The sequence below is a fragment of the Gadus morhua genome, chromosome 7, assembly GCF_902167405.1.
Source record: "Gadus morhua chromosome 7, gadMor3.0, whole genome shotgun sequence".
Classification (NCBI taxonomy): Eukaryota; Metazoa; Chordata; class Actinopteri; order Gadiformes; family Gadidae; genus Gadus; species Gadus morhua.
Genome location: NC_044054.1, coordinates 14,979,827 through 15,002,205, shown reverse-complemented (window position 1 = coordinate 15,002,205; position 22,379 = coordinate 14,979,827). Strand labels below are relative to the sequence as shown.

At 48.6% G+C, this 22,379-nt stretch overlaps 7 protein-coding genes and 1 long non-coding RNA gene across 8 annotated transcripts; 6 read left to right on the top strand and 2 right to left on the bottom strand.

Annotated features, from left to right (window-relative positions):
* Positions 1-4,065: 4,065 nt before the first annotated feature.
* Positions 4,066-5,553, top strand: LOC115547722 (claudin-4). The gene has a single exon (XM_030362154.1). It carries the CDS (start codon positions 4,071-4,073, stop codon positions 4,710-4,712), a length of 642 nt encoding a protein of 213 aa, XP_030218014.1. The 5' UTR covers positions 4,066-4,070; the 3' UTR covers positions 4,713-5,553.
* A 1,012-nt stretch (positions 5,554-6,565) lies between these two features.
* On the top strand, positions 6,566-8,034 carry LOC115547714 (claudin-4-like). The gene has a single exon (XM_030362144.1). The coding sequence runs from the start codon at positions 7,008-7,010 to the stop codon at positions 7,641-7,643; it is 636 nt and encodes a 211-aa protein (XP_030218004.1). The 5' UTR covers positions 6,566-7,007; the 3' UTR covers positions 7,644-8,034.
* Positions 8,035-8,209: 175 nt separating this feature from the next.
* LOC115547716 (claudin-4-like) lies at positions 8,210-9,432 on the bottom strand. Its single transcript, XM_030362146.1, has one exon. The coding sequence runs from the start codon at positions 9,339-9,341 to the stop codon at positions 8,709-8,711; it is 633 nt and encodes a 210-aa protein (XP_030218006.1). The 5' UTR covers positions 9,342-9,432; the 3' UTR covers positions 8,210-8,708.
* Positions 9,433-10,142: 710 nt separating this feature from the next.
* LOC115547730 (uncharacterized) lies at positions 10,143-11,702 on the bottom strand. Its single transcript, XR_003977412.1, has 2 exons — positions 11,421-11,702; positions 10,143-10,867 (listed from the first exon to the last, which is right to left on the bottom strand). It is a non-coding gene; the product is annotated as an uncharacterized LOC115547730 (long non-coding RNA).
* On the top strand, positions 11,677-14,366 carry LOC115547715 (claudin-like protein ZF-A89). Its single transcript, XM_030362145.1, has 2 exons — positions 11,677-12,325; positions 14,192-14,366. The coding sequence occupies exons 1-2, from the start codon at positions 11,739-11,741 to the stop codon at positions 14,235-14,237; spliced, it is 633 nt and encodes a 210-aa protein (XP_030218005.1). The 5' UTR covers positions 11,677-11,738; the 3' UTR covers positions 14,238-14,366.
* Positions 14,367-14,905: 539 nt separating this feature from the next.
* On the top strand, positions 14,906-16,150 carry LOC115547719 (claudin-like protein ZF-A89). The gene has a single exon (XM_030362148.1). It carries the CDS (start codon positions 15,271-15,273, stop codon positions 15,826-15,828), a length of 558 nt encoding a protein of 185 aa, XP_030218008.1. The 5' UTR covers positions 14,906-15,270; the 3' UTR covers positions 15,829-16,150.
* Positions 16,151-16,384: 234 nt separating this feature from the next.
* LOC115547704 (claudin-4-like) lies at positions 16,385-19,435 on the top strand. The gene is made up of 3 exons (XM_030362132.1): positions 16,385-16,745; positions 16,991-17,239; positions 17,450-19,435. Exons 1-3 carry the CDS (start codon positions 16,611-16,613, stop codon positions 17,843-17,845), a joined length of 780 nt encoding a protein of 259 aa, XP_030217992.1. The 5' UTR covers positions 16,385-16,610; the 3' UTR covers positions 17,846-19,435.
* A 1,033-nt stretch (positions 19,436-20,468) lies between these two features.
* On the top strand, positions 20,469-21,680 carry LOC115547718 (claudin-4-like). The gene has a single exon (XM_030362147.1). The coding sequence runs from the start codon at positions 20,613-20,615 to the stop codon at positions 21,237-21,239; it is 627 nt and encodes a 208-aa protein (XP_030218007.1). The 5' UTR covers positions 20,469-20,612; the 3' UTR covers positions 21,240-21,680.
* Positions 21,681-22,379: the final 699 nt, after the last annotated feature.

Here is a 22,379-nt window from a genome sequence, read left to right as displayed (position 1 = left end):
TGCCTAGGAACCGGTGCGCCACTGTTCTAGTTAATGATGCTTCTTCCTGTAAAAAACACACATACACACACACACACACACACACACACACACACACACACACACACACACACACACACACACACACACACACACACACACACACACACACACACACACACACACACACATACAAAAACTGAAAATAGTCTACAGTTCCTAAGATGGGAGAAGAGTTACTGTGTTACCGATAGAATAAATCATTCTGTTGTTCCACAAAGACTTTTTTACACTGGTTTGTGTTGAATGTTTTGCGGACTGCCTGAACCGGTCCATCATGGATCCCAGCAACATCTCCCGAACCAGAATTTCAGGTTGTCTTTTTCACGCACACTTATTAATTTCCCTCTCTGTCTTGGTCTGTAACCCGCTCCCCTGGGCCATGAAGCCAGACACTCAGAGGGAACAGGAGATATCTCCATGTTTCTAGGAACCCACTCACGTCACACGACGCGCAGTAAACTAACTCCTCCCCTTGATTGAGTGGTTTATATCCACTCCCATCATTCATATCATACCAGTATGACCAACAGTCCTCAAGTTCATATCATACCAGTATGACCAGCAGTCCTCAAGTTCATATCATACCAGTATGACTAGCAGTCCCCAGTATGACCAGCAGGGCAGGGAGCACTCTGGGGTCTGTGGTCTGTGGTCTTTTGAGGAGATTTATGGCCACTTGAAAAGGCTGCGGTGAAAAGGCTGTTGATCACAGAGCGAGGAGCCAGTTTCAGAGCTTCTCTCTCCGTGGGAACCGGGGGGGAGAACCCAGTGCTGATAGGGCAGAGTGCTGGCAGTGCTTTGTGAGGAGCATACTGATGCAATCACGCCATGCATAAGCAATGAACTGGCAATGTCACACTCCACCACTTTGTGAACAATGACAATCAAAACTTCACGTATGAAGAAAAACACCCACAAACACACCCACACGTATATGCACACACACACACACACACACACACACACACACACACACACACACACACACACACACACACACACACACACACACACACGTGAATAAAAATACACAGCCACAAAATAACATGATTAAAAGAGTATTTAGGAGTTGGACTGGAAGTAAGGTGATGATGTTCATGCTCCAGCCCTGTTCCCAAAGCCTGGTCCTGGGTCATCTGCTGGCACATTCAACATGTTATCCATCAGCCCTGGGGTACAGGGGAGGAGCCTCCGTCAGGCCTGGGGAACAGGGGAGGAGCCTCCATCAGCCCTGGGGTACAGGGGAGGAGCCTCCGTCAGGCCTGGGGAGGAGGGGAGGAGCCTCCATCAGGCCTGGGGAGGAGGGGAGGAGCCTCCATCAGGCCTGGGGATGAGGGGAGGAGCCTCCATCAGGCCTGGGGAGGAGGGGAGGAGCCTCCATCAGGCCTGGGGATGAGGGGAGGGGCCTCCATCAGTCCCCTGGGACATGGCTGATCTCCAGGAACACATCATATCTGCTTCTTAATCGTCACCAGTTTCTAGAATATTCAGTGGCGTGGTTCATCCTTTGTTCATTATGACTTTCAAGTTACAATAAATTAAGCTCATCATTTTAGAATGAATGTGAAGCATGACCCTGCCACACGCAGCCTGGGCGGCTCACCGGGCTCCTCCAGACCAGGACGCAGTGTGGTGGGGTTGGAAACCCGTTTATTGTAGAGTTTGAAAACAATGATCGATGAGATAGTGATCGATGAGACACTCATTCTGCCATGCATTCTGCATGGCAGAATGCATGGCATGATGAGTGATCACCACACACTCAGTGATCACCACACACTCATCATGCCATGCATTCTGCCATGCAGAATGCATGGCATGATGAGTGTGTGGTGATCACTGGTCATGAGTGTGTGGTGATCACTGGTCATGAGTGTGTGGCGATCACTGGTCATGAGTGTGTGGTGATCACTGGTCATGAGTGTGTGGCGATCACTGGTCATGAGTGTGTGGTGATCACTAGCCCATTGATTCCTCAATGTACACAGGTGAGCAGCCTCACCAGCCCCAGAGTCTACTAGTCGGACTCGGCCAGGTGAGGCTGCTCTAACCAGCCTTCATAGACACACCCAACAGGATTACCTCGTGAGACTGGGAGAAAGCGTGAGAAAGCATATCAGTTGATTTAACTGGTACTGGTGGCAATCTTAGTTGGTCACCAGAGCAGTCGGCATAATAAATGAAATACAAAGTGCTGAGACGATTGTTTGCATCTGTCTCAACTGTGTGTACCTGTCTCACCAGTGTGTACTCTATGTGTCTCATCTGTGTCTCACCTGTGTGTCCCTGCCCTGGTAGCCATAGTTTATGTAGATTGTTGATTTTCCTCATGTTGCAATCTTGTATTATCTACAATTAATAAGAACAACTTCAGCCGTGTGATACGGTTCTGTTGGTCGACATACTTTATCTAAGTATAACTTTGATAAGTTAATGAATCGCTTACCAATGTAGACATATGGTCACACAGACAAACAGACAAACAGACTTAAAGATAACAAACAGGAAACACAACCTTATTTGGTGGATGCTGATTGCATGTGGTTGATTTTGCAGGTGGATAATCACCACAGCAAGGCCCGGCCACGATCCGGGAGTCCGACGGTTTTAAAGGAAGCTATTTTCATAATAATTAGCATTCTACACAGTTTCAACGGCTTGGAATCTTTACACGCTCACCAACAGCGGGGTCTTGTTGGCCAAATGCTCTTGGCATGTCATTGGTCGAAATGTGTGTCAAGAGAAGTCGCTGGCAGCTGATTGGTTCAAGGCTTGTTATACTGATCTGCTAAATTTAACTCAACAGTTGACCAAGGACAATTCCCTTGGCACAAATGTTTGCCAATCAGACGCAACCATGGTAACCGGTGTGTCCCAAAACCCCCCACAGTCCCCAGGGTCGGATTAGTGTCTGGTATGCTCTACGTAACTCTACTACTGAAGCTATGGACTTATACTTGAACCAGTTTCTCAGGAATAAAATGCACCCGCAAGACAACGTATCCAGAGAACAACCCATGGTTCTATTCTGGTCAACTCTTCAGACAGGTGTAATTCTGAAGGTAAAGTTAAGACATGTATGATGTTCCAACCTTAAACATACACAAACGGTAGTGTGAAAACAGATAGAAAGATAAGATATGGTTCTGACGTAAGATCATGTGATAAATAAATAGCTTTCGGGGCCCAGTAGTATCGGTGGCACGGAAGAGAAACCTTCAAGTCAGCTACTTGTTGTGTCTCATGTTTCAGGGCATGATTCAACTTCTAACAATGTATAAATCATTGTTTACGAGTCATGTGGGTGTGTGTGTGTGCGGTAACACAAGATTCTAGTTCAAAGGGACATGTTGTGATGTCACAGAGGTTGTATATGACTCCCTGAGGGCGGGGCCACAGTCCGCCGGCCCCTGGGCTGTTTGTGCTGGAGTCCATGCCAGGAGTGAAGGGTTCCACAACAAATACTGATAGCCGATTTGATTACCATCCGATTGTTTAATTGCATTGTATAATTTATCAAGTTGTGTACTTGATGTTGTGTCTTAAACTCCAGGGATTGACCAAACCCCTGGCGTGCAAGACACGGACATAATGCTGTGTCTTAAACTCTGGGGTTGCTTTGGTCAAACCAGAAAGTGTGTGGCCAGCTGACGTCATGGCGGGAGGGAGTGTTGTGTGTGGGTATACATCGGGCTCCTGTGTGTGTGTGTGGGACGGGTTGGGCGAACCTGTGGAGCCGGTCGGGCGGCTGATGAGCTGCTCCCCTCCATGGACCTCCCCCTCCTCTGACAAAGGACATCATATGAACTGGCCCTCGGCTCCTCATCTCTCATTGGACTGGTTGACTAGCTCTCTCTCTCGCTCTCTCCACCACGGTACAAGGGACAAAAAAAACACAGGGGGCTTTACGTCACAGAGACAACAGCAGGGAGATCAACAGGGACAGCACCGTAGCCGTCTATCAACACTGTACCAACTTCCCTCGCCGAATCGAGAAGGACTTAAAACCGTCCATCCCCTGATCCGACATGGTTTCCGCCGGGCTGCAGATGCTGGGTGCGGCGCTGGCCGTCCTGGGCTGGATCGGCGCCATCGTGGTGTGCGCTCTGCCCATGTGGAAGGTGAGCGCCTTCATCGGCAGCAACATCATCACGTCGCAGACCACCTGGGAGGGCATCTGGATGAACTGCGTGGTGCAGAGCACGGGCCAGATGCAGTGCAAGGTGTACGACTCCATGCTGGCGCTGAGCTCGGACCTGCAGGCGGCGAGGGCCCTGACCATCGTGTCCATCGTGGTGGGCGTGGTGGCCATCCTGCTGGCGGTGGCCGGAGGCAAGTGCACCAACTGTATAGAGGACCAGTCCTCCAAGGCCAAGGTGGGCATTGCGGCCGGCGTCATGTTCCTGGTGGCGGGGGTGCTGGTGCTGGTGCCCGTGTGCTGGACGGCCAACACCATCATCCAGAACTTCTACAACCCCACCCTGGTGGGGGCCCAGAAGAGGGAGCTTGGTGCCTCGCTTTACATCGGATGGGGGGCGGCAGGACTCATGCTGATCGGAGGAGCGCTGCTCTGCGCCAACTGTCCCAAGGACGACAGCCCGTACGAGGCCAGATACAAGGCAGCCAGCTCTGAGGCGCCGTCGGTGAAACCCAGTAGGGACTATGTCTGAAGGGGTGGCGGGAGAGAGGAGGAAGGCATATGATGAAGATGAAGACTGTTTCTGAGAGGGGGGCCAGCATTTTAAAGACTTTGTCTGAGAGGGGCTAAGCATCTTAAAGACTGTCTGACCAGGGGCCAGCATATTAAAGTGGGTTTTTTTACACGGTTAAGGGTGCTGTTTAAATGTTAAAGCAGTTGTATGGAGGCTGAATGCAGGGCTTGGTGTTCAGACCAAACCACACCCAACAAGTGCATTTTGTCTGTCAAACAAGTTTGTTTGGACTATGACTGTTTTTTTCTTTTCTGAAACACTGCATCAGAATAAATATTTTGTTTACAAATATAATCCTCTTGTATTGTGTTTATGATTAAGTCATTTATTTTTTAAATGTTTTTTCGCTGTAACGCCCTAAAGATTGGTTTACATTTGTATGATGTAGACTTTCTTGTTGAATTGTTTTTGATTTAATCACAAATCACAGCATGATGTTGTTTTGCTATGATCACATTAAATAATTCTGCTATTTACACATGGAGGAAGCCACCATTTTGAATGAAGCCTCAGTATGCCTTCACGCAAGCATCCATTTTCTTTTCTTTCATTTTTCTGTGGATCAGTTCTAGGCGTGGCAAAACAAAGACTAAGTGGCTAGTTGAAAACCAGTCTTTGTTCAAACATTACATTGAACAAACTTTGAAAATGTTTTCTTTTCATTTATTAATTTGGGTTAAATTACAGTAAGGTATTATGATTGTTGTTTTTGGTTGCTGTTCTATTAATACAAATGTTATTCACTTTTAACTAAATAAAACAACAACACATTTCTTCTGAAAATGTGATTGATCTACAAGCTTGATTTTTCTTCAAGTTTCCATACTGACAACGTCAACCAATCCACCTGTGAATTACACCTGCTGAAGAGACAGGTGCAACGCCTTTTATGGAATGAATAACAACTAAATACATTATACAGCACAGTGCCCTCTGCTGTTCATTTTAATAACGTAATTATGAGCGGGAAAAGCTCTATCAATGGGTGGAACCTTGTCAAGCATTGAACTCCGGTTCTTGTAGAAGATAACCTTGTCTTGTATGGAACAGGTTCGGGACAAAATGCTGTTAGGTGAAGAGTTTCTTTGTTAAGAAGATGTACTAATATATACAAGACAACATATTGCAGAGAACCACAGTAATAAGAGTTATTGTGTCTGTGTGCATGTGTGCGCATGCATTTGTGTGTGTGTCTGTGTGTGTGAGGTGTGTGTGTGTGTGTGTGTGTGTGTGTGTGTGTGTGTATGTGTGTGTGAACATGCAAGAATTTGTGTGTGTGTGTGTGTGTGTGTGTGTGTGTGTGTGTGTGTGTGTGTGTGTGTGTGTGTGTGTGTGTGAACATGCAAGAATTTGTGTGTGTGTTTGTGTGGGTGCTTGTGTGCCTGTCTATGAATGCATTTGTGTGTGTGTGTGTGTGTGTGTGTGTGTGTGTGTGTATGGTGTGTGTTTGCGTGTGTGTGTCGTTGTGTGTTTTGGTGTGTACGTTGTGTGTGTGTGTGTGTGTTTGTGCGTATGTGTATGCAAGTGTGTGTGTGTATGTGCTTGTGCGTTTTTGTGTGTGTGTGTATGTAACTTACATGCACACACACAGACACACAAAAACACACAAGCACATACACACACACACTTGCATACACATACGCACAGACAAACAAACACACACAGACACAGACACACACACAGACACACACACACACACACACACACACACACACACACACACACACACTTACATTATGTAAGTGTGTGTGTGTGTGTGTGTGTGTGTGTGTGTGTGCGTATGTGTATGCTAGTGTGTGTGTGTGTGTGTGTGTGTGTGTGTGTGTGTGTGTGTGTGTGTGTTGGCCGGCATTAGCCCAGGTGGGAGAACTGACGCATTGTCCTGGGCTCTGTGAACGAAGCTTGAAGAAACCAAACGTGTGAACAATGAAGGAGCGCAGCGCACAAAGCTGGGGGGTTCAAGTGTCGGCTTTCCGCTTTTGTTCGGGAGCGCAGAAACTCCACCCTGAAAGTTCATCCTATAAGAGATCAGGAAGGTTCCCTCCCAGCACACCTACGTCGCCAGACCCAGACCTCAGACGCAGTCCGAGTGCAACACCAGAGGCTCCATCTCCATCGCCTGCACCTGCATAACCGCCGTACAGCGCCGGTTGCACTTACAACTCTCCTCAAAGTCTCAAGCAAAGCCGTGGACGTGCTCCTCCTCCTCCTCCCCCTCTTATTGAGACGCAGCGGGCTCCCCGGCAGGTTACCATGGCGTCCCAGGGCCTCCAGCTGATGGGGGTGCTCCTGGCCTTCGTGGGCTGGGTGGGCACCATCGCCACCTGCGCCATGCCCATGTGGAGGGTCACCGCCTTCGTGGGCGCCAACATCGTGACGGCGCAGACCATCTGGGAGGGCCTGTGGATGACCTGCGTGGTGCAGAGCACAGGCCAGATGCAGTGCAAGATCTACGACTCCATGCTGGCGCTGAGCTCGGACCTGCAGGCGGCCCGGGCCATGGTGATCGTCTCGGTGGTGGTGGGCGTGTTCGGGGCGCTCACCGCCATCATGGGGGGGAAGTGCACCAACTGCATGGAGGACCCGACGGCCAAGGCCAAAGCCTGCGTCGTCTCTGGGGTGATCTTTCTCATCTCCGCCTTCCTGGTGCTCATCCCTGTGTCCTGGTCGGCCCACACCATCATCCGGGACTTCTACAACCCCCTGGTGAACGCCGCCCAGCGCCGGGAGCTGGGCGCCTCGCTCTACCTGGGCTGGGGGTCGGCAGGGCTGCTCCTGTTGGGAGGGGGGCTGCTGTGTAACAACTGCCCCCCGAAGGAGAACCGGCCCTACACCGCGGCCAAGTTCGCGCCTCTCAGGTCGGCCTCTGCGAACAAGGACTATGTGTGAGTCTCTCACGGTGAGGACAGGATTTGGGTCATATTGGGTCCTGTGGGAATGAAAGGGAGTACTAGGATAGAAATGACTAGGACTTGATCAGTGTCTGTCAATGTATTTGAAGTATCTTAACAATCAATCCAAGCTATAGGCGCTTGACATGTGTATATTTGATTTGATTCCTATAGATAGCTCTTTATTTTTCCATCATATGTTTTGCATGTTCTGAAAGCCTGATGCATGATACTAGTGTATGATTTGTATTAATAACATATAAAACTGATAACAGAGGCTCTACAGGGCTTATTGTTCTTCCTTTTGTAAGTACATTGCTTTTTAAAAGGTTGAAATTTATCAAATTATTCTATGTCTTATTCTTCTATCCTTTAAAGAAACATTAAAAAATTACAATTTTTTGAAAATGTTTTTGTTTTCTCTGTTTCTTAGTTTGTCTCCCCAACGCTCCCACATTAAAGTGTTGTTGGTCCAGCACACTCTGGCTCTTAGAGCCAGAACTATTCTGCTGCATGCTGGGAAAAATATTGCCAAGCGACTGCTGCACATATTCACAGCGTGGATAATTGTTTTTTGTTTTATTTTTAAAGACAGGGATAAGAACAGATAATAGGCTAGACATATAGACATTTGACAAAGCTTACTCATTTAGTTTTTGATTGGGTATACAAATATATTATTAAAACAATAATCGGAGTGCAATATATTATTCAAACAATAAGTGGTTTCCTCCAAAGTGGAAAACCCAGTATGAAGAAGTCCATTAATCTGATAAAAAGTTAGGTTAGATCTACACATAGACTACAGCAAACATAATAACGAAGTAGGCAGGAAGTTAGGAAACATTTTCGCCAGGTCTGCAGTCGGAAAACAAGTGGACTAGTTTGCTGCTTAAAAGTCCCATAAAAGTATATAGCATTACAGTGCATAATATAAAAATACAATGGTTGTACAGTTATTAAGTTTTAGGTGCGTCGACAAATCAAAACATTATTCCAAGTAAAAAATAAAATGAAAGTTACTTCACAGTAGCCCGTGACCTTGAGCCCCAGACGTGTGAGCTCACACAAACTCCTTCCCTGGGACGGTGGACCTAGGCGGGGCGTATCTCCCTCCGTGGTAGGGGTCTCCCCCGCAGGGGCAGCGGCAGCAGAGCAGCACCCCCCCCACCAGGAGCAGCCCGGATGCCCCCCAGCCCACGTACAGGCAGGCCCCCAGCTCCCTCCTCTGGGCGTCGGGCACCATGGGGTCGTAGAAGTCCTTGATGATGGTGTGGGTGGGCCAACACACGGTGCCCAAGCACAGGGCCCCGCTCAGCACAAACAGCCCCCCCGCCGCCAGGCCCACCCTGGCCTTGGCGGCCGGGTCGCCCACGCACGTGGTGCACTCCCCCCCCACCACCGACAGCAGGACGGCCAGCAGCGCGAGCAGGATGGCGATGACCACCATGGCGCGCGCCGCCTGCAGGTCGGTGGGCAGCGCCAGCAGGGAGTCGTAGATCTTGCACTGCATCTGGCCCGTGCTCTGCACCGCGCAGCTCATCCACAGGCCCTCCCAGATGGTCTGCGCCGTGATGATGTTGTTGCCGACGAAGGCCGACACCTTCCACATGGGCAGCAGGCAGATGGTGACGGTGCCCAGCCACCCCAGCACCGCCAGCCCCACGCCCACGAGCTGAAGCCCCATCGACGCCATGGCTGGCCGGGGTTCCTCCGCGGACTGGAAACCTACTCAACCCACGCCAAGGAGATGGGGCTCCCACAGAGAGAGAGAGGGGCTTTATAATGGGAGAGCCCCCCCCCCACCCCCCCCTAGGGACCCCGCCACCCATGGATGGGCTTTAGCCCCAGTGGAGATTTACAGGGCCACCCCAGCCTCAGAGCCCCCCAGCCTCAGAGCCCGACGGCTACAGACCGTGTGGAGCCTAGCCTGCTGACATGGTTACCAGGGAGGCATGAAAGAAGCCTTTGTTGGTTCAGAACACTGTTACGTCACATGGGTCAACATTTAACAGCGTTTACAGACAGGTTCCGCCCCCATGTGCCTCTGCCCTCCTAACACCTCCTCCTGTGAAGGGACAGCAGGCTGATTTAATGAGGATACTCACGTTGTCTCGTCTCGTTGAGCTCATCAGGACCACTGGTGTCTCTATCATGGCATGTCTTACTCTTCATACGATGCGACCAGTAACCATCTGCAGTGGGCTTCAGTGCAATTCTGACTCATTTAAATCAGTTTAAAAAATGTTTTGTGCAATTTGAGAGCTATTGTTTTAGTTTCAGTTGTTAGGAATGGCCTAGCCACCAATCAGCTCTCAGTGGGTGAACTGGGCAGAGAGAATGGCCATTTCATGATGATGCCACCTGCCCCCGTTTAAACTATTTCTATTATAGATCGCACCAAGCTCATTTCTAACCCATCAGGAATCTCTTGTGATTTCTTTGGGGAATTCAGCTTGCCTGTCAATAACAGGGATAGGAATAAAACACTTCAAGGTGGAGAAACTTCATTTTATTCAGTTTAAAACAGTAGGAAATATCACCTGTAGCAATGTCAAGTAGCGCCAACATGCAAACCATTTGGGTCTCAAATGTTCCAGTGCTTTCCATAGACATCTAAACCCAGAACTATATATATATATCCAGCACTATAATATAACTTCTAAACCCAGCACTATTATATTATATATAAACCATAGCGCTATAATATAACATCTAAACACACCGCTATATATATATATCATCTAAACCCAGCATTATATTTAACATCTAAACCCAGCGCTATAATATAATATCTAAAACCAACACTATAAAATAACATTGAAACCCGGCATTATAATATCAGAGCTAAACCCAGCAATATATTGGATCTAATCCCAGCACTATATTACAATTAAACCCAGCAGCCATCAGGTTCAGTGCTGCAACACAACAGAACAGCGTTTAAAAGAACATTTAAACAATCTTACACTTGTAAAGACAATCATTGGAAGTTGAGAATTTCTTCTTATGAAACGACCACAAAAAGGTCGTCTACAAATTGTAAGGACAAATTAACTCATGAAAGTAACAAATAACTTGTGAAAACCAACTCTAGCGCATGGACAAAGCCCTATTAAAGACGGTGGATGGTTAAGGCTAATGGGGAACCAGAGACTCTGGGTTTGAGCCCCCTGAAGAAGCCATGTGGGTTAATGAGCACCATCTCATCTTCTGCTGGTCCTGGGAAAAGTGTGTAGAAGTGGGTCAATAGTGTAGATGAGGTACAACACAACATATGGCATGTGAAGTTCAATAAACATTATGTAGTGGTGTGGTCATTCACTATGGAGGAGCCTTTACTGGCTCTTCCAATGAACACTTTATCCAAAACATGACTTATTCAGATACAACTTATCTTGGTCAATGTATGCATAGTGACCTCTAGACATTGAATTATGCCCAAGAAATCCAACATGAGAACCATATGGTGAAGATGAGTTCATGACCAAGTACAAGATTATAGGTAGAAAGATTAGGTTAAACACAACAATGCTAACAGCATGCTCAAAAGATAATACAGTAGTAAATATTGAAAGGCAAGTAGGCATTATTATAATCATGCCAATTATTGAATCAAGAATTATGCATTATAAATATCCAATGTCCCATCAGATTAATTAATGATCACTTACCCTAAAGATAAAATCAGTTAAAACAGCAGATAAAAGTCACAACTAAATAACATAAAAGACTGACAAACTAGAAGAAGCTCAAGACCTTTGTAGGTACTTACTTAGCAAAGGTCTGCATGAGAAAGGAGAACAGCTTCTGCCTCAGCTGCATGTAGAACATTAAGAGTTGATTTCTAATCCAAAAACGCTTCCTCTCCAACGATAATACAAACGTTCAAAGTGGCTCTAATAAAATTCTTATAAATGCCAGAGGTGCTTTTCAATGAGTCAATTATCCAACAACCAATCAGAAGCTATCCGAGCCAAAGCAACGGGTTTAAAATACACAGGTGAGCCAACTATTAAATCAAGGCAAGTTTTGGCAGAGAAGCAGTAACAGCAGTATCCACCGGCTCGCCAAAACCAAATCGATTGACATCATGGTATCTGCAGGTCTCCAGATCTTCGGCATCTTCCTTGCCGCGGTGGGCTTCATTGGGGACATCGTCATCTGTGCCCTCCCCATGTGGAAGGTATCTGCGTTCATCGGCAGCAACATCGTGACGGCCCAAACCTACTGGGAGGGCCTGTGGATGACCTGCGTGCAGCAGAGCACGGGCCAGCTGCAGTGCAAGATCTACGACTCCATGCTGAACCTGCCCGCCGACCTCCAGGCGGCCCGGGCCCTGGTGATCATATCCCTCCTTGTGGCCGTCATGGGGCTCCTGCTGGCCACCGCCGGGGGCCAGTGCACCAACTGCATTGAGGACGAGGCGGCCAAGATCAAGGTGGCCATCGTGGCGGGGGTCTTTTTCATCGTGGCCGGCGTCCTGTGCCTCATCCCCGTGTCGTGGTCCGCCAACGAGATCATCCGCAACTTCTACAACCCCATCCTAATGAGCGGCCAGAAGCGGGAGCTGGGCGCGTCCCTCTTCATCGGCTGGGGCTCTGCCGGGCTCCTTCTGATCGGCGGCGCTCTGCTCTGCTGCCAGTGCAAGAAGCACAAGGAGCACGGCTACTCGGCCAAGTACTCAGCGGCAGACAGCGGCGCGGCCTACGTCTGAGAGGACAGCATCCTGTTGGGTCTGAGACTACAGCGTCCTGCTGCATGGATCTTTTAAGTTGCATTTAGTAGTTTGGTAAAACTCGGACATTTTTAAATTATGATTGTGTTTTAAAGTATTTTATTGCCTCATTAAATTTTATGAAAATCTTGCATCATCTCGTCTCTAAAATTGTTGCATGCTTTTGGCTTCTTCCTCAGACAGGACTGTGGGATCAAACTTATTTGCAAACAAATCTACTCTGACCCATTAGTACACTCAAGCTAAACTAAGTACTTGTGTTGAGAGGCAGCGTGCATCACCCAAACATCTTGCTCTTGTGACTTAATTTCCTGACTTGTAGCGTGCCAGTTGTCTTTTTGGGCATCGCTATACGACTAGTCGGAAGAAGTTATTGTTAGCAACATTAGCCTCTTTAGCAAACCAGGTCGAATACAACTTTACATTGTATTGCAAGACCGTGCAATGCATGAAATGACAGGATTAAAGCAGCAATGTTATCAAGTTAGATCATTTTAGAACTAACGTGGTACCGAATGCATATACAAAAAGTACATCTCATTATGGGTGCAGCCATCTTTGCCTACCGAGTCCCATGGTCAACCTCGCTGAACTTTGTGGACTCTCAGAATCCCAAGATATTAACACAAAGGGGGCGTTGCTCAGTGGAATGCCACAAGCTGGGAGATATCCCTGTTTTAAACTTGTGTTGTGTACAAGGCCTCTTGAGCTCACCATATAAACATGTGAATGGGATACTTTCCTCACTGATTCGGCATTGGTAGAAAACTTGAACCTTTGCCTCTAGCGAGACTTGTCTGTCCCTTCCATGTAGAAATGCATATGTTAGACTGGGGTTTACACATAAGGGAGGGATTAATCATGATAGTTGCCTAGTTTTAACCATTGCATTATCATAGGCGGTCATGGAGTACCGCCTATGGACTATGGCCTATGGACGAGGCATCCTAAAAAAAAATTCTTTGAGAGGAAATTTGACATTTAGACTTAGTTGATGATGCAGAGCACAGGTCTCTCCCCGACCAAGGCCTATGGGTGCTGGTTGAGCACAACAGGTGCGTTCAATTAATCAATCTTCCAACAACCAATCAGAAGCTTCACAGCCAAAGCAATGGGTATAAAATACACAGGTGAGCATCCTATTCATTCAAGGCAAGTTTGGGCAGTGAAGCAGTAGCAGCAGTTTTAACCGGCTCTCCCGAAACCAAATCGATTGACATCATGGTATCTGCAGGTCTCCAGATCTTCGGCATCTTCCTTGCCGCGGTGGGCTTCATTGGGGACATCATCATCTGTGCCCTCCCCATGTGGAAGGTATCTGCGTTCATCGGCAGCAACATCGTGACGGCCCAAACCTACTGGGAGGGCCTGTGGATGACCTGCGTGCAGCAGAGCACGGGCCAGCTGCAGTGCAAGGTCTACGACTCCATGCTGAACCTGCCCGCCGACCTCCAGGCGGCCCGGGCCCTGGTGATCATATCCCTCCTTGTGGCCGTCATGGGGCTCCTGCTGGCCACCGCCGGGGGCCAGTGCACCAACTGCATTGAGGACGAGGCGGCCAAGATCAAGGTGGCCATCGTGGCGGGGGTCTTTTTCATCGTGGCCGGCGTCCTGTGCCTCATCCCCGTGTCGTGGTCCGCCAACGAGATCATCCGCAACTTCTACAACCCCATCCTAATGAGCGGCCAGAAGCGGGAGCTGGGCGCGTCCCTCTTCATCGGCTGGGGCTCTGCCGGGCTCCTTCTGATCGGTGGTGCTCTGCTCTGCTGCCAGTGCAAGAAGCACAAGGAGCACGGCTACTCGGCAAGGTACTCTGCTCCGCGCTCGGCCGCCAGCGGTAGGGCCTACGTCTGAGGACAGCATCCTGTTCGGGTCTGCTGCGTCCTGCTGCATGGATCTTTTAACTTAGTTTGAAAAACATTTTTAAATATATGAATATTTTTTAAAGTATTTTATTGTTTCATTAAATTTTATGAAATCTTACATCTTGTCTCTAAACTTTGTTTACATGTGGTGGGCTTTTTACTCAGACATGTTTGAGTTGTAACTTATTGGCAGACAAATCTTACTCGCTCGGACCCTCTAGTTCAGTAAAGTTGTGTTTTTGTGTAAAAATGGGGACCAGTCCATGTGAAGATGTTACCACTTTGCATCACTGACTTGGCATTAATAGAAAACCTTTGCCTTATGTGAGACTTTTCCATCTCTTCCACATAGAAATGCATGCCGGGGGCGGGGGTGCTAATGGAGGGGGTACCGAACATGGTAGTTGGCCAGTTTTAACCAATTGCACTATTTAGGAGGCCAGGGATTACTTTTGTTTGAAATCCTTAAAATAAACGTTGACATTTACACTTTAAATGGGTTGTTCCTGCGCTAATTGTTTGTTGCTGGCCAACTTGGATCCACAGACATTTGTCTAGAGGCCTTGGGGCTTGCTGAAAGGCTAATGCCACATGCATCCTTGTAATGCAATTCACCAGTTGAATAATGTTGTATAGGAGACATCCCTTGTACCGAAATGGAGGGACTCTCAATGTCCATGCTAAATCATTGCTTTCTGGGCAACAAAGCGGCTTTTCAGACCTCGTCTCCATGGCAACAACTATCCCGCCCTCTTGTTCAAATCAAAGGAATCAGGACAAGCAGGTAATCTGATCTTTAAACTAGCAATGTCTCCGCCCCTGTTTTGGTCTTCCTTGTAACTAAAGTGAGCTGAGCCCTGCGTCCACACTGAGCGGAGCCTACACACACACAGGGCCGACTTAGTTCAGCTTCCTGTTCAATCCAGTGGGAGAAAGAATGCTGCTTCTGACGATCCACTTGTGACTGACCGGCCCTCGTCTGGCGGAACGGCTCTCTGAAGCTCGGCAGCTCTGCTACTACCATGGGAAACCAGGTGGTCGCCCTCCTCCTGGCCCTCCTCGGGTTCTTTGGAACCATCTTGATCTGCGGCCTGCCCATGTGGAAGGTGACGGCATTTGTGGGCGCCAACATCATCACAGCGCAGGTCTTCTGGGAGGGCCTGTGGATGAACTGTGTGATCCAGAGCACGGGTCAGTCCCAGTGCAAGGCCTATGACTCGGTGCTGGCCCTGCCCCAGAACCTGCAGGTGTCGCGGGCGCTGGTCTGCGTCTCCATCGCCGTCAGCGTAGCGGCCATCGGGCTCACGGTGGCGGGCGCCCGATTCACCAACTTCCTCCGCGACGACGGCCGCACCAAGATCAGCGTGGGCATCGCAGGAGGCGCCGTGTTCATCGTGGCGGGGGTCCTTTGCCTCATTCCTGTCAGCTGGTCAGCCTACACCATCATCACAGGGTTCTTTAACCCCATCGCCACCCAGGAGAGGCGGGGCGAGCTGGGGGCGTCCATCTACGTGGGATGGGCCTCCGGAGTGCTGCTCGTGATTGGTGGAGGAATGCTATGCAGCACCTATAGATACTGAGGAGCTAGAGCCACATGGTTCATGCGTATTGCATACGTAGCAGGGGAAGTTAGGCTCACCCAGGCTGCTTGGGTCAGTGTGTGTACATAGCAGGGGTAGATGGGTCCAACCGGTCTGCCTGCATAAATGGAAGTTTGTTAAAGGACCACATTTTTTAAGCTCTGAATTGTCTCCTTGTTCCATGACGTGTTAAACTGAATGATAAACATTATGTCGCTCTTTTTCAACAGTTTGTAATATTTGAAATGAACATGTATGATTGAATGTTAGTAATTTCTTGTATTATTTGCACGAAAATAAATGAATATATTTTCTCCTTTTATTTGGTGTCTTTGTCCTGATAGTCTTCCCTTCGTAGAAACCAAGAACAACGCAATGCCACTTTGCTGCTTTGCTGCACTCAAGAACGGTTGTCCATTTAGCAAAATGACCAAATAGGATGTTGTCATTGTGGTTTGTTTACGGCCCGTCTCAAACATAAGCAGAAGAACCAGATCAAGAAAGGGCCTGGAATCACCCTATGCATATTTACATAGAGCACAAACACATGATCCACGCAGCCAGCTTATTTTGGCTTCTTCAGAGCAGTCGGCTATGAGGGGAGAAGCAGCTTCACTTCACATGTCTCTACCAAGCAAACAGCACACGATTTTTTTAATGATGCCAAAGAGGCATTTTTAAGCAATAAGTATAACTAAATTAACTCACTTTTTGCGGCAGTTTTTCTTTTTCAGAAAACAGTTTTTTTAAAACGTTTCCAGGGAGAAGAGGATTTATTTGGGATGGAAGGACAAGGCAGACTGATAGGGGGTCTGGCTCTGGTGCTGGTGGGGATCCTGGGAGTGGGTCTGACGACGGGACTGCCCATGTGGCGAGAATCATCTTTTGTGGGTCCAAATATTGTGTCAGCACAAACGGTACGTAGTAAAATATGTTTACAGTATTTTCATATGTATTTTCTATTACATTTGAAATAGCAACTCTACTATCCAATCAGATGTGCAGTTCAACCGCTGCCCCAGTAGACGTAGGAGAAGTATTTTTTACTTTGTACCCGGTCGGCAGCGTCATATTGTCACGGAGCACATCCTTCATGCTGGACCGACGAGTGGCCCCGCTCCGCTCCAACACCGCCTCGTCATCCATGTCTCAAACCTTCCAGATCTGGGACGGCCTGTGGCTGGCCTGTGTGGTCCAGTCCACGGGCCAGATGCAGTGTAAGAAACCGTCGGGCATCACCTACACCACCGACCTGCAGGCGGGGCGGGCCCTCACGCTGCTGTCCATTATCCTGGGCCTCATCGGCTTCATCATCGCCATCATGGGAGGGGGCGTGGCCAACTGCAGCAGCGCTCCACCCGACGACTATTACACCACCAGTCAGTCCGGCACGCGGTCCTCCCAGAACAAGGTCAGGGCATGTCTGTCTGCACTGCAGTGTCTGTCTGTTTGTCTGCACTACACGGTCTGTCTGTCTGTCTGCACTACACTGTCTGTCTTTCTGAGTGTCTATCTGTCTATCTATCTGTCTTTCTGTATGTCTGTCTGTCTCTCTGCACAACAGTGTGTCTGACTGTCTCTCTGTCTGTCTGCCCGGTTCTCCTGGTCCTCCTGTTCCCAGGCCGCCCTGCTGGGGGGGCTCCTGTGTCTGGTTGCGGGGGTCCTGTGTCTGGTAGCGGTCATCTGGTCGGCGGCGCTGACCGCCTTTGTGAGCAACGACCCGCTGATTGTGACCTCCCTGAAGCGGGACGTGGGCACCTCCATCTACATCGGCCTGGCCTCGGGGGTCCTGCTGCTGCTGGGCGGGGCCGTGGTCTGCATGGTGTGCGGGAACAAGCCTAGCGCCCCCCAGCGGGTCTACCTGCGCCCCCCGGTAGAGTACAGCTATGCCGCCCCCTCCCAGGACAGCCGGTCGTGGCGCAAGAACGGGCCGTACGACCAGCCCCTGGAGACCCGGGACGGCTCCCGGTACCCAGCTTGGAACCCGGGGCCCAGCGCCGCCTCCTTCCCAAGATAACGGTCCGAACGGGCGCCTCTGGAGCGGGACGCCCCCGGCATCACCGCCCCCCCCGCCCCGGGCGTATTACTTCAACACGCCGACTTAAGAATCCAAAACGAATGCTTCATAGAACAACTTCCATCCATCCTTTTCTCCTTCAACCTGAACCCCTGGTGGGACTCAGTCTCTGTCCATCACTGGGACTCATCCAATCAACAATAGGATTTTGGGGTCTTGTCAGTGGTTGTTTTTATGTTGTTGTTGTTGTGGTTAACAATCATGTGTCTCATTCACTGAGAAAACTTCTTCCCAAGGGGACAATAAATGATCTATCTATCTATTTATCACCCCATTCGCACACGGTCAATCCCAGAACCTGTGAAGCATCTTTAATTTCAGAGGGGGATCCGTCACCCTCTGCTGTTTATTATACTCAATACACCAAATCTAGAGAAAGATTGCACATCTCTGCTACACCATTTGCTGTCATTTCTATTCCATTTAAATATAGAATGTATACTGTACATGTGTGTGTTAATTGTGTAGTGGTATGAGGCACCACTGCTACTTAGACACAGGCTTCTGTTTTACCACGCCCTCTCCGGCTGGTTCGCCAATCATTGTTTGTGTCAAGGGGATAAAAGTAGGTCGTGCCCTTCCTCCTGACCTCTCTCTTCCTGCCTCTTCGGCCCGTCCACTTCTGGGTCGTTGCCCTCGCCGCTCACCTCAGAGCACAGGTAGGCGCACCTTGGCATGCTGTTTTGCGTACATTCGTCAGCGTTTTACTAAACTCAAACCGTTACTCTAATAGATCTGCCGAGATCCTCATCGCGATCGGGGCAATATATTAGGGGTCGTTTACCGCCGCTGACCAGAGCATAGGTGAGTCATGGTGAGCTTTTGGTTGTTAATTGCCTGTTAGTCTGGTGCTAAGATCACTTTGCGCTCCTCTCCCTTTAACAGTCTGCTTGTCGCATGGTGCGTGGTGGCTGTCTCCCCTGCTACGCCGATCCTCTTCACCCCTCTCCCTCTTTAGAAGGGACGCAAAATAACCGGACTGAGAACCGGGGTTATGAACGCTAAACCGAGAGAGCTGAGCAATCATGGTTATTTAAGTCATTGCTACGTTATCATTGCTGCTGCTTCGCTGCCGCTTCCGCCGACTTGGTTCGGGGCTCTGTCTGCTGCCCCTGGTCGGCTTGCCTCCTGCTGTTAACCCTGTGTCCCGCTGCTGCTGTGCGTGGTGCGGTGTGTGCGTGTGTGTTTTTCAGAGTTAATCTCATAAGGTGTGGTGTCGTTGTTCATTTAATTTCCATTTGGAAGGGAAGCTTCTCAATCTGAGCCCTTGTTTATTTTTGTTTAAAACATGTTATGGTTACTTGTTGAGTTTATATCTGGTCAGAGACTCTTTAATTTTCTTGCTTTCTTTAATTTTGATAGATTTCTGGTTACTGCAAATTAATACTCTTTAGTTTATTGATTGATTTTTCATCCGTTGGTTTGTTATGTGATATTGTTTGTGTCAGTTGTGAGTAGGGCTGAACGATCTATCGTTTTCGACCGAAAATCGCGATCTCAAGCATTACGATTTTGGGATCGTCAAAGCTGCGTTTTTTTTTTGTTTTTTTTTACAAAATTGCAATTATTTTGATGCTGATGAGCCATTGAAGCAAGTTTACTTAAGAAAGAGGGCTCCCTTTTTATTTGACTTTTTTGGTTGTTGTTTCTTAGGTACTTGAATAAACAGTCTTGCATTTGAAATCTGTTGCCAGCAGTTTTCATTATTGCATTACCTTAATGGAATTCATTGGTTATATTAATTTATACTGAAACTTGATTTAAAGAAAATAAATCGTGGTTGAAATCGAAACCGCAATCTCTACCAGAAAAATCGCAATTTCAATTTTTTCTTAAAATCGTTCAGCCCTAGTTGTGAGCCCTCCTAACTGTGCCTCTTTCTCGTAGAGCTGAAGGCCGACGGTGGTGGTGGTGGTCCTCCTGGGTGGTGGTGGTGATCTCTTGTGTGCGTGTGCTTCGTTTAAGATTTTATTCGTATGAACTTCACGTTTTTGCTGTGTGTGTGGGGTGCTCTCGTTTCTTTTGTTGGATATCTCTTTCGACCACCCTGTCGACCACTCCTCCAGCTGGCAAGCCTCAGCTTGTACCCACTTCCTTCCCCAGTTGGGCTTACTTCTCTTTTTTATCTTTTTGTGCCAAACCGTGGTCATTATAATAAAGTGTTTTATGTTATTCTTGAACTCCGTGCCCCGCCCTCCCTGATTGAACGAACCTGAGTGTCTTATTGTCAGAGACAATCATAATCACATAATCACAATAATAGTGTACAGGTCCTTGGGCCCTAACCCAAGGTGGCGTTGTTGGTAAAAAAGAGAAGATACTCTGACATAAAATAGTAAAGCCTCCTCGTGTCACCACAATTGTAAATGGTTCTATCAATTTCAAAAAATAAATAAACGTGTCGACAGGCAACAGGTCGTAGTTTACTTTGCATCACACCATTTCCTCCCTGGTGTTGTTGTTCACTTTAATGTCGTCTGATGAGATTCCTTCGAAAAAACCAGTTGTGGGTATCCATGAGGAGGGGGAGGGCTGATCCACTCCTCTGTTAGTGTGACGCCCAGAAACCCAGCTCGGCCATTCATTGTTACCTCCAGCTCTGCCGAGGAGGAAACAGCCTTCACAGACCGTGCCTTCACTCCGTCCCCTCACCTGACCTGCTCCGGCTTACTCCCCCTCCTGGTGCGTTCCTCCATCAGTGCTCACCATGGTTTCTACTGGGAGACAACTGCTGGGCTTGGCCCTGGCCATCGTAGGCTGGATCGGCGCCATCTTGGTGTGCGCTCTGCCCATGTGGAAGGTGAGCGCCTTCATCGGCGCCAACATCATCACGGCGCAAACCACCTGGGAGGGCATCTGGATGAACTGCGTGGTGCAGAGCACGGGCCAGATGCAGTGCAAGGTGTACGACTCTCTCCTGGCGCTGAGCTCGGACCTGCAGGCGGCGAGGGCCCTGACCGTGGTGTCCATCGTGGCGGGCATAGTCGGCATCCTGCTGGGCATCGTCGGCGGCAAGTGCACCAACTTTGTGAGTGAGGAGCGGGCCAAGAGCAGGATCGGCATCGCGGCCGGCGTGGTGTTCCTGATTGCGGGGGTGCTGGTGCTGGTGCCCGTTTGCTGGACGGCCAACACCGTCATCCAGAACTTCTATAACCCCATCCTGGTGGGGGCCCAGAAGAGGGAGCTGGGGGCCGCGCTGTACATCGGCTGGGGGGCCGCCGGACTGCTGCTCCTGGGGGGAGCCCTCCTCTGCAGCTCCTGCCCGCCCAGCGAGGAGCGCCGGCCGTACGATGCGGCGTACTCCAAGGCGCCGAGCAGCCGGGCGTACGTGTAGAGGCAAGGAGACGCGGCGAGGTTGAATTGTTGAAAGACAACCCTACAGAAGCGCTCACACGTACAGTCCGATGTGATATGAAGTATTGCCTCATGCTTCCGCTGCCTGGAAACTATGCTGTGTACTGTTGGCTTGACGCTTTGTTGAATGTATTGAATGTGAACTCGTTGCGAAGTGGGTCCTGAGTCACGCTGCTCCACTAAGCCTGAGTCGGTGCAGCTGCCTGCTGGTCCCTCACTAGCTGCCATGGAGAGGCCTGGCTTTGAGCCGCCAGTGGAGTAGACCTGGAAATGCTTCTTCTCTCCACCAATCTAAATGTCTGCATCTGCCTTGTTTAACTTTATTATCTTTTGATTGTGTGCTTGATTGTACTATATCTATGTACAATTTCTATATAAAAATTGAATAAAGTGTCAGTGATGATGACAAACGCTGAAGAAACCTGTCTGTCCAGCTTCTCACTCTAGGAAGTATTTGCCGATGGCAACTTGTAAACTGGTTTAGGAACAAGTCTGAGAACAATGATAGGCATACTTTAAAAAGAGTAACCTGAGGGACACACACACACACACACACACACACACACACACACACACACACACACACACACACACACACACACACACACAGACACACACACACACACACACACACATACACATAAGCCTAGTGAAAAGCATGGGTAAATAACAAGGTAGAATTTCCCTTCAAATGATGACAATCTCTCAGTCTTCTGAAAGACCTGGGGCAGGTGAGGACGGAAAATACTGTTTGCATACAAATAGAAACAGCAAAGAGCAGTCTATTTTGGTTTTGTTTAGACAATAAATACCTAAGAATTAAATTAAGAAAAGCCATTATTTGTGGGTTTAAGGATGGATTTATGATAACATTATTTATAAATATAGACATAGATAAGATTTGTTTTTTACTTTTCCTTCTCAGCTCTATTATTCACCAGTTTAATATAATAAATAATAGAATAGAACATAGTCAACATGCCAACAGGTTTTTTCCCTCAAATCCACCGAATGAAAACATTCATACTTTCATTTCAATCTGCATTCACCAACCCAGACTTAAACAGATGATGTCATTGGCCACCATAGTTACCTTCTCTGTTTGGCTCTCTCTCCACCC